This window comes from Chiloscyllium plagiosum, unplaced genomic scaffold (genome assembly GCF_037043375.1).
Source record: "Chiloscyllium plagiosum isolate Xiang-an unplaced genomic scaffold, Cpla_swu_hap1 HiC_scaffold_33, whole genome shotgun sequence".
Classification (NCBI taxonomy): Eukaryota; Metazoa; Chordata; class Chondrichthyes; order Orectolobiformes; family Hemiscylliidae; genus Chiloscyllium; species Chiloscyllium plagiosum.
Genome location: NW_028270171.1, coordinates 13514625 through 13532846, shown reverse-complemented (window position 1 = coordinate 13532846; position 18222 = coordinate 13514625). Strand labels below are relative to the sequence as shown.

Here is an 18222-nt window from a genome sequence, read left to right as displayed (position 1 = left end):
CAAAAGATTAGGTCCAGACATCCATTTCCCTAAATCTTTGATTCCAAGTTCATTTCCAGATTTGCCCATCAAGTGTTCATCTCCACATCAATGCCTTCCTTCACTTTAGAAGGACTCCACAATTTGGAATCAAAAACTGCATGATGGGGGTGACCAGATCTGTTCACCTCTTTCTTATAGGCTTTGGGTGAGGTCCATGAGGTTCTGGTTTCTACCCAGATGGTGGAACTAGCTCATGATATAATCTCAATTTGTCTGGTCATAGCTCCCAATGGAACTCTAACATGACCAGGATATTCTAAATGCTACTGTTTTCTTTTCCATCTGAGCCCAGCCTTAGGAGCCCATTGGGGTTCAGACCAGCACAGGGGCCTGTGATCTTCACCCCTTGCCTTGTTACAGCCCTTAGCAGTGGGGTACACAGAGTGGCTCATTTCTCTGTAGTCTGAATCAAACATGCAGCACCTGATGAGCACCTTAATTAAATACCCATTCGAGCACAAGTAGGAGTCAATCCACAGTAGGGGGAGTTCTTCCCAGCAGTAGCAATGTTATCCCACTGTATCTCCCTCACTTTCATGTACCTCCCTATCTAAAGACTCACTCCTAACACTGCTCCTATGCTTTCAATAGACTTCATGCCTGCCCATCCAGAGCTGGGATAATTCACTGCAGACACACATTCCTGGGAGTCAGCTGAGGAAATTCTCCTGAGCTGCATTAAATTAATACACATGCTCTCATCGTCACCTACAGCTGAAATGAGCAGGATGACAGTGATCTGGGAATAACACAGCAATGCTTGAGGTTAGATGCTTCCATCTGATTTACTCTTGCTGCTAAAGTCAGCAGTTTGCAGTCCAAGCTGATCCTAGCTTCCTCCCAGCTTCCCATGTGCTGAAGGATTCTCCTGCTGCAGTTTGATTTGACCCAGTAATGTTGCAGGAGCAGTGATTTCTCTCCAAGTTGGGGAGTGCTGTCATTCTGAAAGAAAACCTGGAGATGCTGACTCTCCTGTACAGCTGCTCCTTCATCTTTGGGGGTTACAGGGATCGTGGGTGAGGGAGGGGGCTCTCCTGGTGATTGTTTGAGTGAATTTTGTAGTGAGCATACACTGCAGCCTTCAGGGAGGGTTTAGGTCCTTAAAATATTTATTCCACAACGTAAAACCTTTTATTGTAAACAATCAAGTCATGCCGACATACTCTCTACAGTGCAGGCTGAGGCCATTCAGCCCATTGAATCTGCACCAATTATCTGAACAGCATCCTGTTCAGACCCCACCCAATCCTCTTAACCCTGCATTTCCCATGGCCGATTCACCGATCCTGCACATCTTTGGACTGTGGGAGGAAACTGGAGCACTCCTAGGAAACCCACACAGGCACAAGAAGATCATGCACACTCTATACACACATACACTCACCCGAGGCTGGAATCAATCCCAGGTCCCTGGTGCTGTGAGGCAGAAGTGCTAACCACTGAGCCATCACACCATCCTAAAGAAACATGCTGTTGCACACCAGTAGAGTCATAGAGTCATACATCACAGAAGCAGACCCTTTGGCCCAACTTGTCCATGCCGACCAAATTTCCAAAACTGTACCAGTTGCCCTTGCCTGCATTTGGCCCATGTCCCTCTAAAACCTTCCCATTCATATATCCGTCCAAATGTCTTTTAAATGTTATAATTGTACCCACCTCCACCACTTCCTCTGGCAGCTCGTTCCATGTCCACAGCACCCTCTCTCTGAAAAGATTGCCCCTCGCGTCACTATTTTAATCTTTCCCCTCTCACCTTTAGCCTATGGCCCTCTAGTGTTGCACTCCCCCACCCCATCACAGGGTGGTTTTTATTGCTCAATCTTCAGTGTGCCAATCAGAAGGCTACGTTTTGTGCCCAGCCGCAGTTACCCTTCAGGAGGTGGTGATGATCTGGTTATTACAGCTCACCTGGTGTGGGAGAGACCAGAATGCTGCTGCTGCTGCTGCTGCTGCTGAGGGGGGCTTCCGGGACTTGGATTCAGAAACAGTGATATTGTTCCAACTCAGGATGGCGAGAGATTTCCCTGGGGCTTCGTCAGTGTTGTTGGGGCTGCATTCAGCCAGAAAATTGGAAAGTATTCCACCACTTTTCATAACTTTGGTCTTGTAGATGGTGGAGAGGCTTTGAGAAATTCGCAACAGAATTCCCAGCCTCTGACCTGCACTCAACGCCATGAATATTTATCAGGGTTGACTCTGTCCATGGTTCCATGGAAAATACACAAACTTGTAACTCAATCTGACAAGTAATGGCTAGACTGTAACCTGGTATTTGAATCAGATACTGGGTCAAAGTAACTTGCTTCCACCAATCCATCCGTCAAGGCTGTGATCATACCCTAACATTGAGTGGGGACCTTCAATCCCCAAACCCTCACAGCCCACCACTCCACTGGAGGCTGCTCAGTTCAACACAATCAACTTTATGTTGATGTGAGAAACAAAAGCTCACTCACTTTAATAATTTCAGTCCGAGACCAAATATCTGAATCTGTCGTTTATTTGTACACTTGCAAGTGGGTGCCCTGTCCAATTGCCAGGTACAGCAATTAGAAATGCACAGTATATCCCAATAAACTCTTGCAATTTATGCAGTTTCTTTTCCCATATGTTTTCCTTATTCCATTGTTTGTTCCCTGCTTCGCTTACGTCACTCATTTCCTTAAGACTGATCCCACAACTTCTGTTTATCCTGTCTTGTCCGTGACAAACTCTTACCTCTGACTCCCATAAGGGTGTTTGACGTCAGTCTACTGTAGGTTATTGATTAGGCATATCTTTTCTTCTATCAGCATCTATTTCCATCCAGAGGCCACTTTGACCTCTTTGATTAGGGTTTGTTCCTGTGTCTCCGTGTAAGCGGGGAAACAGATGTTTTCCTGTTTGCCCATACATCCACCATTGTTCTGTAATCACGTCTCATGCTAACTTACCATTTTCTTTTTGCTGAATATATATTTTCTCATTCCTGTTCTGTGTCAGAATTTATAGTTGCAGAAATAACATTAATTCATTTATATCCCACATTGAGATAATCTCATGTCCATGAAGATGTGAGTATGGACCACATCGAGTTGGGAGGCCAGTTTCTGAGCTGTACATTCGACAGAATACAATGTAAACAGGATCAGAATCAGAATCAGAATCTCTCCACTTGGAAACACCCTTGAGTTGAGGGCTAGTTCATCTTGAAACAATTAAAAACTGAACATGGAGTTGAAAAGTTGATCATGCAATATGTTTCTAACAGCAATTTAAACATGGAGGCCTGAGGCCTACTACATGGCTAAGGCACTCAGCACATTTAGTGTTTTGATTTTAAACTGGGTTTCCTGAGACCTAAGGTCACAGAGATAACAGCAGATTCAGAATGGATCCACAAAGTACATCAATTGCCTGCACTAGATGACCCAAAAGCACTTCATTTCTGTCACTGTCAATCAATAGGCAAATGTTGAATGTCAACAAAATCTAGCCATTTTTCAATGAACTCCCAACATTGTCATTCAGAAAGTAGGAAGACAAATCCCCCAGAGTAACAAACTAACAAAGTTCTGCAAATCTGTTTTCAGCATGTCTTAATACACAAGCTCAAATACAATAGTGAAATTTCAGAGTATGTTTTAATCTCATTTTCAGGTAGATATACTCAGAGAATTTGCACTTGTGTAAGAGGTCAATCACTAATTTCATCATCGACCAGTTGTCAATTCGAATTGGCTTCTGGATCCAATTCCCATTCTGCGCTGAATGGACATGGCAGCTGATCGATTGATTCACAAGAGTGATTGGCCATCACTGATGATGTCATTTCCTGCTTAATAAAATGAGGTCTGCTCCTGGAATATAAATAAAAGTCCAAAGGGTGTGGTGATTTAGGTAGAGTTGGTGGTAATTTTAAGTTTGTGTTTGGCCTGTGACTTGTCTTGGATCAGCAGGTAGTGCAATATTTGTCACAAAATGGCTTCCCAGGTGTGTCAAAACTATCACCAGGATTGTGAAGCTGCTGTCAACAAGCAGATTAACCTGGAGCTCACTGCCTCCTATCTCTATCAGTCTTTGGTGAGTGTTGCCTCTATTTATAATTGCTTCTATTATGTGAAGTAAACTCTTTATTTCTAATTAACTTGATGCTCTTATAGACTGGCTCTTTTCTCTCTTGCCTATTTCTCAATTCAAGATAAATGTGGTGTTTACAACAACAAAGGGATCTGATACTGATGTGCAATAATGTATGTCCTGTTTATGTTCAGTGATGTTTCTGGGGTGCAGTGTCCTTGGTTAATATACTAATCCCTGATATGGCTGTCACAGCCAGCAACTGTCACTTCCCTATGGTTGTCAAAACAGGATATTTTACAGGAATAGCTTAACCATTTTGTGGGTGGCATGATGGCACAGTGGTTAGCACTGCTGCCTCACAGTACCTGAGACCTGGGTTCAATTCCCACCTCTGGCAACTGTCTGTGTGGAGTTTGCACATTCTCCCCACTTCTGTGTGGGTTTCCTCTGGGTGCTCTGGTTTCTCCCACAGTCCAAAGACCTGCAGGTTAGGTGAATTGGCTGTGCTAAATTAATCCTTTTTAGGTGAAGAGGAAAAATGGGTCTGGGTGGGTTGCTCTTCAGAGGGTCAGTGTGGACTTGGGCTGAAGGGCCTGTTTCCACACTAAGTAAACTAATTTAGGTCCACCATATGGAGGTATCCATTGACTAGTTGCCTTTTTGCTGCTTTAATGCATTCTGGTATGCTTGCATTTTCTGCTAATACCAAATAAGCATTTTACTAGTTTTGATACTGTGAAAGGGAGTTATGGCAGTGTTTATCAATGATACTTGGCTTATCTGAGCAGAGGTATTTAATGTCAGCCTGTGACTGGCCTCTGCTTAAGTAGGCTCCAGTTGAGGCCTATTTACACTTCTGTATTATCCACTTGTGTGGGTGATCAGGTAGCCACTGGTTGTCCATCCCTTCGCCAGCAAGTCAACTCTTCCTCCAGAAGTGTTGGTGTACCCACAAGGTGGTTGGAGTGGTCTGAAACTTGACCCAATGACTGAAGAAATGGAGACCATCAAATCAGGATGGTATCAGAATTACAATGGCCCATGCTTTTCTTCCAGTAATGATTTGCCCATGCCCTTCTGAAGTGTTAGAATGTCCTATTTGGAAGGTGTTTAGTGAGTGCTGCAGGGTACCTGGTGATAATGGACCTTTGAATGGAGGTGGAGAATGCAGTACCAATGGAGTGGGCTGTTTTATAATGGATGGTCTGCTTGAATATTGTAGGTACATTCATACAAACATGTGGTGAATATTCATCACAATCTGGGCTCTGTGTTTTAAAGGTTCTCTCTCATGATCTGAGGATGAAATCCCTAGAGCTCTGTTTGTTTGATGGAGGTGGGAACAGCTTTCATTGGTGAACCAGTTAGGTTTTTAATAAGGATAGATCACTCACTTCCACTCCGACTGGAGTTGTGTCCCTTCATAATCCTCAGCCAACTGTTGGGGCCCTGTCTGGATCTGTCCAAACCACTAGGGTTGCCCAGACTGGAACCTTTCCTCATTAGAAAGGCAGTTGTATAGTGTATAATCCAGGGGTGATGCAGCTGGTCAAACCATTCTGCTTTATAAAAACAACTATCTACATTCTCTGGTAGAAGCACCAACAAAAGGAAACAGGAATTTAAGTCAATCCAACTACTTGGAACCCAATGGACTCAATTGCAACATAACAAAGGAGCTGTTCCCATCCCCACAACAGCCCAAAAACACCACCTTTAGCAAATGGTAAATACAAACTCTGCTTCTTGCTGACAGGAGAGTTTTCAGAGCATTCGTGTAAGAAACATCTGTTGAAGCATGGAACCTAGTTTCAGAGTAACAGCTTCTCTGCTGAGCAGTTTCTGCCTGTTAAAACAAACCAAGATTGGAGAATAACTGGCCACTCCCCTGTCATTGTTTGAAGAAGCTATTGCCAGACATAGCAGCACCTCTGCCTTTATGACCCATCTTGAAGGGGACACAACCCAAGGACAAAACAAGCTGCTTAAAGGAGTAGCATTAACATAACATTCACTTGTGAGCATGATGGTTCAATGTTTGACTCAAATATGGGTGTAAATCTTATGGTTTGAACTGCTCAAGTCAAACCAAGCATAGTGCTTTTCAGTTTACCTGCAGATGGTGTTACTAGTTTGATGTAATGGTTAGGCAGCATCCAAGGAACAGGAGAATCAACGTTTCAGGCATAAGCCCTTCAGTGCTTCTGTTCCCTGGATGCTGCCTGACCACCTGCGCTTTTCCAGCAACACACTTTCAGCTCTGATCTGCAGTCCTCACTTTCTCCTGATGTAATGGTTAATCAGGGTTGCATGAGGTTTTCCCTGTATTGGACTCTTCCTTGATCAAGTTACACTTTTCTAATCACTCAGTTGCTTGCTTACAATTCAAAGGCTCCTCGCACAGGCTTTCCTCAGCAAACCCCAGGTCCCCTCTCTCTCATTCCATTCCACTCATTCCCTTCCGTACTCTATGAACACATTGTCTGTCTGTACCACACATTTGATCAGTACAATCCCAATGATCTACAAGTTACACACCACTCTGTCCTGACTAAACTAATGCCAGCAGTGTCCAACATCCACTTTTCTCGTTTAGCCCCAAATGAATAATGGAGTTCCTTGCAGCAGCCTCATGGTTACTTTCTCACTGAATGGCAGGACTGGCTTGAGGGGCTGAATGGCCTACAGTCCCTGTGTTCTGATATCAGTTTTGTATCTCCATGTCCTGGTGACTGGGTACTACCCTCTGGTTAATGTTGAATGGAGTAGATTACACTTAGTACTCCAGTGGCTTTCCTTGTCACCCAACTGAACACTCACCTTGTTAAAGGTTACGATTTCAGTCGGTTCCATGCAGAATATTTGAAATCTACCATCCTAGACCTGGTCTGCACAGAAACAGACCCTCGAAGCCACTCCTCCATGCCAGCCAGATATCCCACATTAATCTAGTCCCATTTGGCACATCACTCTAAATACCTCCTTCCTTTATTGAAGAGTTTCAGTCAATGTCTAATATCTTCCAATTCTAATGGTGTTAATGAGCAGAAACATGAATTTAGTGTTCCTCTCCTCTGATGCTGTACCAGACCTGCTGAGCAACTCTCCAGCTGTTTAATCCAAATTAAAACATGGATGTTGCATGTCCTCAGGAGGAAGCTGGGGTTAACAGCTGCTGGCTCACTGGACAACACTCGTATATTAAAATGGTTGAGAATGCAGAGTATTAATAACTGCTTGAATAGTCCATCTGATTGAGGGCTAAATTAGTCTCTACTTCTGACAACTAGAACTGGGGCCAGTGATGTGCTAATGGGATGGAAATGGTTCTCTTTCAGATGTCGTACTTTGACCGGGATGATGTTGCCCTGCACCATTTCTCCCAGTTCTTCAAAGCTCAGTCCCAGGAGAAGCAGGAACATGCAGAGAAGCTGCTGAAATTCCAGAATCAGCGTGGAGGCAGAGTCTTCCTCCAGGATGTGAAGGTGGGAATGTTGGGGAGGAGAATGGCTGCTCTCCTGATGTGGCTTCAATCCATCAGTAACAGGGTTTGCTCATCCTGAAGGGGGAAGTGAAGGGCTGTTACTTGTCTTTCCCATATGATCTCTTCCATCTCTCACTCACTGCATAGAAACAGGCCCTTTGGTCTACCATATCTATGCTGACCAAACTACACTAATCCCACCTACCTGCACTTAGTCCTTTGCCCACTATACCCTGGCATTTGAAGTATTTGTCCAGATGTTGCTGCAATGTCACTGGACGAGCTGCCTCCCCCACACTCGGGTGCTGCGTTCCATATTTATCAAGTTTCCTGAGATCCCACTAAAACCCTTTCTCTTCAAATCATCCTCTGGACTTGAGGATGGTACTGGCACTGCACTCTCAGTGCCAGTGACCCAGGTCCAATTCCAGCCTCTGGGAACTGCTCAGTTTGCACATGGCACGAAGATCTGCACGTCATTTTGGTCACGCTAGGTTGCCCAGTTTCCAGGGATACACAGGCTACATTTTCCCTAAACAGGATTACAGGGATGGGTTGGGTCAGTGTGGACCCTCTGGAGGGTTGATGTGGACAAATGGGCTAAATGACCTGCTTCATCCCACTGTCAGGATTCTGATTCTGATCCTTAACTGTCCTTTGTTTCCATGTTTCAGAAGCCAGAGAGGGATGAGTGGGGTAACGGTCTGCAGGCAATGCAGGTTGCCCTGGATCTGGAGAAGAATGTGAACCAGAGTTTGCTGGATCTACACCAACTTGCCACTGCCCAGACTGACCCTCATGTAAGCTTCACCACCTCATTCTCATCACTGCCTGACCCTCAGGGCAACACCTCACTGGTTGGTCTTTGTGGGTTTGAAATTCAATAATGCAACATTTGGGGAGATGTGATTTGGAGATGCCAGTGTCAAACTGGGGTGTACAAAGTTAAAACTAACACCAGGTTATAGTCCAACAGGCTTATTCAAAGCTCGAGCTTCCAAACTATACTCTTTGACCACCTGAAGAAGCAGCACTCTGAAAGCCAGTGCTTCTGAATAAACCTGTTGGACAAAACCTGGTGTTGTGATTTTTAACTTTGTCCAGATGTAACATTGTAACCACCAGTGTGCATCTGGAATGATCAATATTACAACCCTTCAGCAATAAGGTCAAGGAGGAACTTGGATTGTAATCTGGTGGGAGTGCTGAAGTGACATTAGCCACTGAATCCTCATTCAGGACTGTTGCAGTGTAATGGTCACCATACACCACAATACAACTCAGCTCCACTTAAATGGCAACATGTGCCAGCTGAGAGGCTAATATATTCACCAGTCCAAAATCTCTAGATTGCTGGATTTTTCAGGGTTGTCTAGAGCTAGTACTGCCCAGTCTGTTTTGCAGTGGGAATTCTCCAAACTGTCTTGGATTGTGCTAATGTAATGAGTTGTAATATTCCTGTGTTCCAGCTGTGTGACTTCCTGGAGACCCACTATTTGGATGAGGAGGTTGAGATCATCAAGCGACTTGGGGACTACATCACCAACCTGAAGCGTCTGGGAGCTCCTGAGAATGGGCTGGGAGAGTACCTGTTTGACAGGCTCTCGCTGGAGGACAGCAGTTAGTGGGACATGGGGTACTGTCTGCTCTTGTCTGAATGCATTACTGACTTCACTTGGACAATCTGGCTCCTCCCTAGGGAGAAGGAATATGTTGGCAAGAATGTAATAGCTGAATGACCTGAATGGAAATGAATAAAATGTTCTATTGATCTTGCTTTTTGTCCATCATTTGGACCACTGATCCTTCTCTCAAATTTGTTTGCATCTCTGGTGGGCTTGATGTCAGTAATCATCCTGCAATTTGGCTCACATCACTGGACTAAATGTCATCTCTTCACTCTTACCTCAGCTGACACCCCACTGGACAGGAATAACTAGATGGAGTTGTTGTAACTAAAATTCAAGTTATCATGCCCCACATGTGAGGTTGATATCTTATACTCCAGATTGTAAGACCTTTTTAATGATACTTTTGTCCAAGAATTATACTTTTTTTGGACTAATGCCCACAGTTTTAGGCAAACAGTGGGCAGAGAAGTTTCCATTCCTCAAGACCAAACATCCATTTCTCTAGACACCCTAAATCTTTGAATCCAAGTTCACTTCCAGATTTGCCCATCAAGTGTTCATCTCCACATCAATGTCTTTCTTCACTTTAGAAGGACTCCACAATTTGGAATCAAAAACTGCATGATGTGGGTGACCAGATCTGTTCATCTTTGTTATAGGCTTTGGGTGAGGTCCCTCAGGTTCTGGTTTCTACCCAGATGGTGGAACCAGCTAATGATATCATCTCAATGTGTCTGGTCATAGAGTTCCATTGGGAGCTAACATGACCAGGATATTCTAAATGCTACTGTTTACTTTTACCTCTGAGCCCAGCCTTAGGAGCCCATTGGGGTTCAGACCAGCACAGGGGCCTGTGATCTTCACCCCTTGCCTTGTTACAGCCCTTAGCAGTGGGGTACACAGAGTGGCTCATTTCTCTATAGTCTGAATCAAACATGCAGCACCTGATGAGCACCTTGATGAAATACCCATTCGAGCACAACTAGGAGTCCATCCACAGCAGGGGGAGTTCTTCCCAGCAGTAGCAATGTTATCCCACTGTATCTCCCTCACTTTCATGTACCTCCCGATCTGAAGACTCACTCCTAACACCGCTCCTGCGCTTTCAATAAACCTCAAGCCTGCCCAGCCAGAGCTGGGATAATTAACTGCAGCCACACATTCCTGGGCCTCAGTTGAAGAATTTCTCCTGAACTGCATTGAATTAATACACATGCTCTCATCGCCTACAGCTGAAATGAGCAGGATGACAGTGATCTGGGAATAATACAGCAATGCTTGAGGTTAGATGCTTCCATCTGATTTACTCTTGCTGCTGCAGTTTGCAGTCCAAGCTGATCCTAGCTTCCTCCCAGCTTCCCATGTGCTGAAGGATTCTCCTGATGCAGTTTGATTTGACCCAGTGATGTTGAAGGAGCAGTGATTTCTCTCCAAGTTGGGGAGTGCTGTCATTCTGAAAGGAAACCTGGAGATGCTGCCTCTCCTGTACAGCCGCTCCTTCATCTTTGGGGTTTCAGGGATCGTGGGTTAGGGAGGAGGCTCTCCTGGTGATAGTTTGAGTGAATTTTGTAGTGAGCATACACTGCAGCCTTCAGGGAGGTTTTAGGTCCTTAACATATTTATTCCGCAACGTAAAACCTTTTATTGTAAACAATCAAGTCATGCTGACATACTCTCTGCAGTGCAGGCTGAGGCCATTCAGCCCATTGAGTCTGCACCAATTATCTGAACAGCATCCTGTTCAGACCCACCCAATCCTCTTAACCCTGCATTTCCCATGGCCGATTCACTGATCCTGCACATATTTGGACTGTGGGAGGAAACTGGAGCACTCCTAGGAAACCCACACAGGCACAAGGAGAGCATGCACACTCTATACACACATACAATCACCCGAGGCTGGAATTAAACCCAGGTCCCTGGCGCTGTGAGGCAGCAGTGCGAACCACTGAGCCACCACACCATCCTAAAGAAACATGCTGTTGCACACCAGTAGAGTCATAGAGTCATACATCACAGAAGCAGACCATTTGGCCCAACCTGTCCATGCCGACCAGATTTCCAAAACTGTACCAGTTGCCCTTGCCTGCATTTGGCCCATGTCCCTCTAAAACCTTCCCATTCATGTATCCGTCCAAATGTCTTTTAAATGTTATAATTGTACCCGCCTCCACCACTTCCGCTGGTAGCTCGTTCCATGTCCACAGCACCCTCTCTCTGAAAAGGTTGCCCCTCACGTCACTATTTTAGTCTTTCCCCTCTCACCTTTAGCCTATGCCCCTCTAGTGTTGCACTCCCACACCCCATCACAGGGTGGTTTTTATTGCTCAATCTTCAGTGTGCCAATCAGAAGGCTGCATTTCGTGCCCAGCCACAGTTACCCTTCAGGAGGTGGTGATGAGCTGGTTATTACAGCCCACCTGGTGTTGGAGGGACCAGAATGCTGCTGCTGAGGGGGGGCTTCCGGGACTTGGATTCAGAAACAGTGATATTGTTCCAACTCAGGATGGCGAGAGATTTCCCTGGGGCTTCGTCAGTGTTCTTGGGGCTGCATTCAGCCAGAAAATTGGAAAGTATTCCACCACTTTTTATAACTTTGGTCTTGTAGATGGTGGACAGTGTTTGGAAGTTCAGGAACTGAGAATTTCGCAACAGAATTCCCAGCCTCTGACCTGCTCTCATCGCCATGAATATTTATCAGGGTTGACTCTGACCATGGTTCCATGTATAATACTCAAACTTGTAACTCAATCTGACAAGTAATGGCTAGACTGTAACCTGGTATTTGAATCAGATACTGGGTCAAAGTAACTTGCTTCCACCAATCCATCCGTCAAGGCTGTGATCATCCCCTAACATTGAGTGGGGACCTTCAATCCCCAAACCCTCACAGCCCACCACTCCATTGGAGGCTGCTCAGTTCAACACAATCAACTTTATGTTGCGATTCTCTCATGTCCATTAAGATGTGAGTATGGACCACATCGAGTTGGGAGGCCAGTTTCTGAGCTGTACGTTCGACAGAATGTAAACAGGATCAGAATCAGAATCAGAATCTCTCCACTTGGAAACACCCTTGAGTTGAGGACTAGTTCTTCTTGAAACAATTAAAAACTGAACATGGAGTTGAAAAGTTGATCATGCAGTCTATTTCTAACACCAATTTAAACATGGAGGCCTGAGGTCTACTACATGGCTGAGGCACTCAGCACATTTACCGTTTTAGTTTTAAACTGGGCTTCCTGAGACCTAAGGTCAAAGAGATCACAGCAGATTCAGAATGGATCCACAAAGTACATCAATTGCCTGCACTAAATGACCCAAAAGCAATTCATTTCTGTCACTGTCAATCAATAGGCAAATGTATAATGTCAACAAAATCTAGCCATTTTCCAAAAGACTCCCAACACTGTCATTCAGAAGGTAGGAAGACAAATCCCTCAGAGTAACAAACTAACAAAGTTCTGCAAATCTGTTTTCAGCATGTCTTAATACACAAGCTCAAATACAATAGTGAAATTTCAGAGTATGTTTTAATTTCATTTTCAGGTAGATATACTCAGAGAATTTGCACTTGTGTAAGAGGTCAATCACTAATTTCATCATCGACCAGTTGTCAATTCTAATTGGCTTCTGGATCCAATTCCCATTCTGTGCTGAATGGACATGGCAGCTGATCGATTGATTCACAAGAGTGATTGGCCATCACTATTGATGTCATTTCCTGCTTAATAAAATGAGGTCTGCTCCTGGAATATAAATAAAAGTCCAAAGGTTGTGGTGATTTTGGTAGAGTTGGTGGTAATTTTAAGTTTGTGGTTGGTCTGTGACTTGTCTTGGGTAGGCAAGTAGTGCAATGTTTGTCACAAAATGGCTTCCCAGGTGTGTCAAAACTATCACCAGGATTGTGAAGCTGCTGTCAACAAGCAGATTAACCTGGAGCTCACTGCCTCCTATCTCTATCAGTCTTTGGTGAGTGTTGTCTCTATTTATAATTGCTTATATTATGTGAAGTAAAGTTTTCCTTATTTCAAATCAACTTGATACTCCTGTAGATTGACTTTTGTAGCTCTTACCTGTTTCACATTTCAAGATAGGTGTGGTGTTACAGCAACAATGGTGTATGATACTGATGTACAATAATGTATGCAAGGTGAAGTGTTCTTGGTTAGTGTAAAATTCCCTGATATGGCTGTCATAGGCAGTAACTGTCACTTCCCTGTTGTTGTCAAAACAGGATATTTTACAGGAATAGCTTAGAAACCATTTAGGTCAACCATATGGAGGTATGCATTGACCAGCTGCCTTTCTGCTGCTTTAATGTATTCTGGTATGTTTGATTTTATCTTCTGCTAATGCTAAATAACTATCATACTAGTTTTGATACTGTGAAAGGGAGTTATGGCAGTGTTTATCAATGATACTTGGCTTATCTGAGCAGAGGTATTTAATGTCAGCCTGTGATTGGCCTCCACTTATGTATGCTCCAGTTGAGGCCTATTTAGCTTTCTGTATTATCCACTTGTGTGGGTGGTCAGGTAGCCACTTTTTGTCCATCCCCTCACCTGGAGGAAGAGTCAATTTGCTGAAGTGTTGGTGTACCCACAAGGTGGCTGAAGTAGTCTGAAATTTGACTCTGACTGAAGAAATGGAGACCATCAAATCAGGATGGTATCAGAATTACAATGGCCCATGCTTTTCTTCCAGTAATGATTTGCCCATGCCCTTCTGAAGTGTTAGAATGTCCTATTTGGAAGGTGTTTAGTGAGTGCTGCAGGATACCTGGTGATAATGGACATTGAAGGGAGGTGGAGAATGCAGTACCAATGGAGTGGGCTGTTTTTTCCTGGATGGTGTCTGCTTGAATATTGTAGGTACACTCATCCAGACATGTGGTGAATATTCATCACACTCTGGGCTCTGTTTTAAAGGTTCTCTCTCATGAGATGAGGATGAAATCCCTAGAGCTCTGTTTGATGGAGGTGGGAACAGCTTTCATTGGTGAACCAGTTAGTGTTTAATAAGGATGGATCACTCTCTTTCACTCTGACCTGAGTTGTCCCTTCATAATCCAGACTGGGACCCAACAGTTGGGGAAGGATCTGTCAAAACCACTGAGGTTGCCCAGACCCTAACCTTTCCTCATTAGAAAGGCAGTTGTATAGTGTATAATCCAGGGGTGATGCAGCTGGTCAAACCATTCTGCTTTATAAAAACAACTATCTACATTCTCTGGTAGAAGCACCAACAAAAGGAAATGGGAATTTAAGACAATCCAACTACTTGGAACCCAATGGACTCAATTGCAACATAACAAAGGAGCTGTTCCCATCCCCACAACAGCCCAAAAACGCCCCCTTTAGTAAATGGTAAATACAAACTCTGCTTCTGGCTGGCAGGAGAGTTTTCAGAGCATTCATGTAAGAAACATCTGTTGAAGCGTGGAACGTAGTTTGAGTAACTGCTTCTCTGCTACGAGCAGTTTTTGCCTGTTAAAACAAACCAAGATTGGAGAATAACTGGCCACTCCCCTGTCATTGTTTGAAGAAGCTATTGCCAGACATGGCAGCACCTCTGCCTTTATGACCCATCTTGAGGGGGACACAAACCAAAGATGAAACATCCTGCTTAAGGAGTAGCATTAACATAACATTCACTTGTGAGCATGATGGCTCAATGTATGAGTCAAATGTGGGTGTAAATCTAATGGTTTGAACTGCTCAAGTCAAACCAAGCATAGTGCTTTTCAGTTTACCTGTGGATGGTGTCACCAGCTTAATGTAATGCTTAATCTGAGTTGCATGAGCTTTTCCTGTATCGGACATTTCCCTGATCAAATTACACTTTTCTAATCGCTCAGTTGCTTGCTTACAATTCAAAGGCTCCTTGCACAGGCTTTCCTCAGCAAACCCTGGGTCCCCTTTCTCTCATTCCCTTCCATTCCACTCATTCCCTTCCATACTCTGAAATGAACACGTCTGTACCATAGATTGGAGCAGTACAAACAATCCCAATGATCTACAAGTTGCACAAAACGCTCTCTCCGAATTAAATTAGTGCCAGCAGTGTGAAACACCCATTTTTCTAGTTTAGCCCCAAAGGAATAATGGAGTTCCTTGCAGCAGCCTCATGGTTACTTTCTCATTGAATGGCAGGACTGGCTTGAAGGGCTGAATGGCCTACAGTCCCTGTGTTCTGATATCAGTTTTGTATCTGTTCATTCAGAAAAATGTCCTGGTGACTGGGTATTACCCTCTGGTTAATGTTGACTGGAGTAGACTGCACTTAGTACTCCAGTGGCTTTCCTTGTCACCCAACTGAACCCTCCCCTTGTTAAAGGTTATAACTTCACTTGGTTTCATGAAGAATATTTGAAATCTACCATCTTAGACCTGGTCTGCACAGAAACAGACCCTCTAAGCCACTCTTCCATGCCAGCCAGATATCCTGCATTAATCCAGTCCCATTTGGCACATATCACTCTAAATACCTCCCATTCATATACCCATCCAGCTGCCTTTGAAATGTGGTAATTGTACCAGCCTCCACTATTCCTTTGGCAGCTCATTCCATACACCACCTTCTGGAAAAAACTGCTGCTTGGGTCCATTGATGTCCATCCCTCATGTTAACCCTGTGCTGTCTAGCTTTGGACCCCCACCCCACCACGAATACATCCTGCACTCCAGTTTCCTTTATTGAAGAGCTTCAGTCCATGTCTAATATCTTCCAATTCTAATGGTGTTAATGAGCAGAAACATGAATTTAATGTTTCTTTCCTCTGATGCTGTACCAGACCTGCTGAGCAACTCTCCAGCTGTTTAATCCAAATTAAAACATGGATGTTGCGTGTCCTCAGGAGGAAGCTGGGGTTAAGAGCTGCTGGCTCACTGGACAACACTGGTATATTAAAATCATTTGAGAATGCAGAGGATTAATAACTGCTTGAATAGGCAGGCAGTCTGAGGGCTAAATTAGTCTCTACTTCTCCCAACTAGAATTGGGGCCAGTGATGTGCTAATGGGATGGAAATGGTTCTCTTTTCAGATGTCGTACTTTGACCGGGATGATGTTGCCCTGCACCATTTCTCCCAGTTCTTCAAAGCTCAGTCCCAGGAGAAGCAGGAACATGCAGAGAAGCTGCTGAAATTCCAGAATCAGCGTGGAGGCAGAGTCCTCCTCCAGGATGTGAAGGTGGGAATGTTGGGGAGGGGAATGGCTACACTCGTGATGTGGCTTCAATCCATCAGTAACAGGGTTTGCTCATCGTGAAGGGGGAAGTGAAGAGTTGTTTGTCTTTCCCATCTGATCTCTTCCATCTCCAAGTCACAGCATAGAAACAGGCCCTTTGGTCTACCATATCTAGCTGACCAAACTACACTAATCCCACCTACCTGCACTTAGTCCTTCACCCACTATACCCTGGCATTTGAAGTATTTGTCCAGATGTTGCTGCAATGTCACTGGACTAGCTGCCTCCCCCCACACTCCTCAGGTGCATTCCATATTTATCAAGTTTCCTGAGATCCCACTAAACCCCTTCCTCCTCAAATCATCTTCTGGACTTGAGGATGGTACTGGCACTGCAGTATCTCAGTGCCAGGGACCCAGGTCCAATTCCAGCCTCTGGGAACTGCTCAAAGATGTGCCAGTCAGTTTGGTCATGCTAAGTATCCCAGTTTCCAGGGATACACAGGCTACATTTTTCCCTAAACAGGATTACAGGGTTGGGTGTGTCAGTGTGGGACCCACTGGAGGGTTGATGTGGACATATGACTGACTTCACCTCACTAGGGATTCTGATTCTTAACTGTCCTTGTTTCCATGTTTCAGAAGCCAGAGAGGGATGAGTGGGGTAACGGTCTGCAGGCAATGCAGGTTGCCCTGGATCTGGAGAAGAATGTGAACCAGAGTTTGCTGGATCTACACCAACTCGCCACTGCCCAGACTGACCCTCATGTAAGCTTCACCTCCTCAGTCTCATCACTGCCTGACCCTCAGGGCAACACCTCACTGGTTGGTCTTTGTGGGTTTGAAATTCAATAATAAACACGTGCAAAGATGTGATTTGGTGATGCCAGTGTCAAACTGGGGTGTACAAAGTTCAAACTAACACCAGGTTATAGTCCAACAGGCTTATTCCGAAGCTCCTGCTTCCAAAATAATACTCTTTGACCACCTGAAGAAGCAGCACTCTGAAGGCCAGTTCTTCTGAATGAACCTGATGTGACCTTTTTTTAATTTGTCCAGATATAACATTGTAACCACCAGTGTGGATCTGGAATGATCAATATTACAACTCCTCAGCAAGGAGGAACTTGGATTGTAATCTGGTGGGAGTGCTGAAGTGACATTGGCCACTGAATCCTCATTCAGGACTGTTGCAGTGGAATGATCACCATTCACCACAATACAACTTGGCTCCACTTAAATGGCAAGATGTGCCAGCTGACTGGCTAATATATCCGCCAGTACAAAATCTCTAGTTTGGATTTTGGAGTTGTCTAGACCTATTACTGCCCAGTATGTTTTGCAGCAGGATTCTAAATTGTCTTGGATTGTGCTAATGTAATGAGCTGTAATATTCCTGTGTTCCAGCTGTGTGACTTCCTGGAGACTCACTATTTGGATGAGGAGGTTGAGATCATCAAGCGACTTGGGGACTACATCACCAACCTGAAGCGTCTGGGAGCTCCTGAGAATGGGCTGGGAGAGTACCTGTTTGACCGGCTCTCGCTGGAGGACAGCAGTTAGTGGGGCGTGGGGTACTGTCTGCTCTTGTCTGAATGCATTACTGACTTCACTTGGACAATCTGGCTCCTCCCTAGGGAGAAGGAATATGTTGGCAAGAATGTAATGGCTGTCCCACCTGAATGGAAATGAATAAAATGTTCTATTGATCTTGCTTTTTGTCCATCATTTGGACCACTGATCCTTCTCTCAAATTTGTTTGCATCTTTGGGGGGCTTGATGTCAGTAATAATCCTGCAATTTGGCTCA

At 44.5% G+C, this 18222-nt stretch overlaps 1 protein-coding gene across 1 annotated transcript; it reads left to right on the top strand.

Moving 5' to 3' along the window:
• The first annotated feature begins 4005 nt into the window (after window positions 1–4005).
• On the top strand, window positions 4006–17976 carry LOC148141223 (ferritin, middle subunit-like). The gene is made up of 6 exons (XM_087978041.1): window positions 4006–4107; window positions 7446–7592; window positions 8266–8391; window positions 16270–16416; window positions 17056–17181; window positions 17821–17976. Exons 1-6 carry the CDS (start codon window positions 4006–4008, stop codon window positions 17974–17976), a joined length of 804 nt encoding a protein of 267 aa, XP_087834167.1.
• Window positions 17977–18222: the final 246 nt, after the last annotated feature.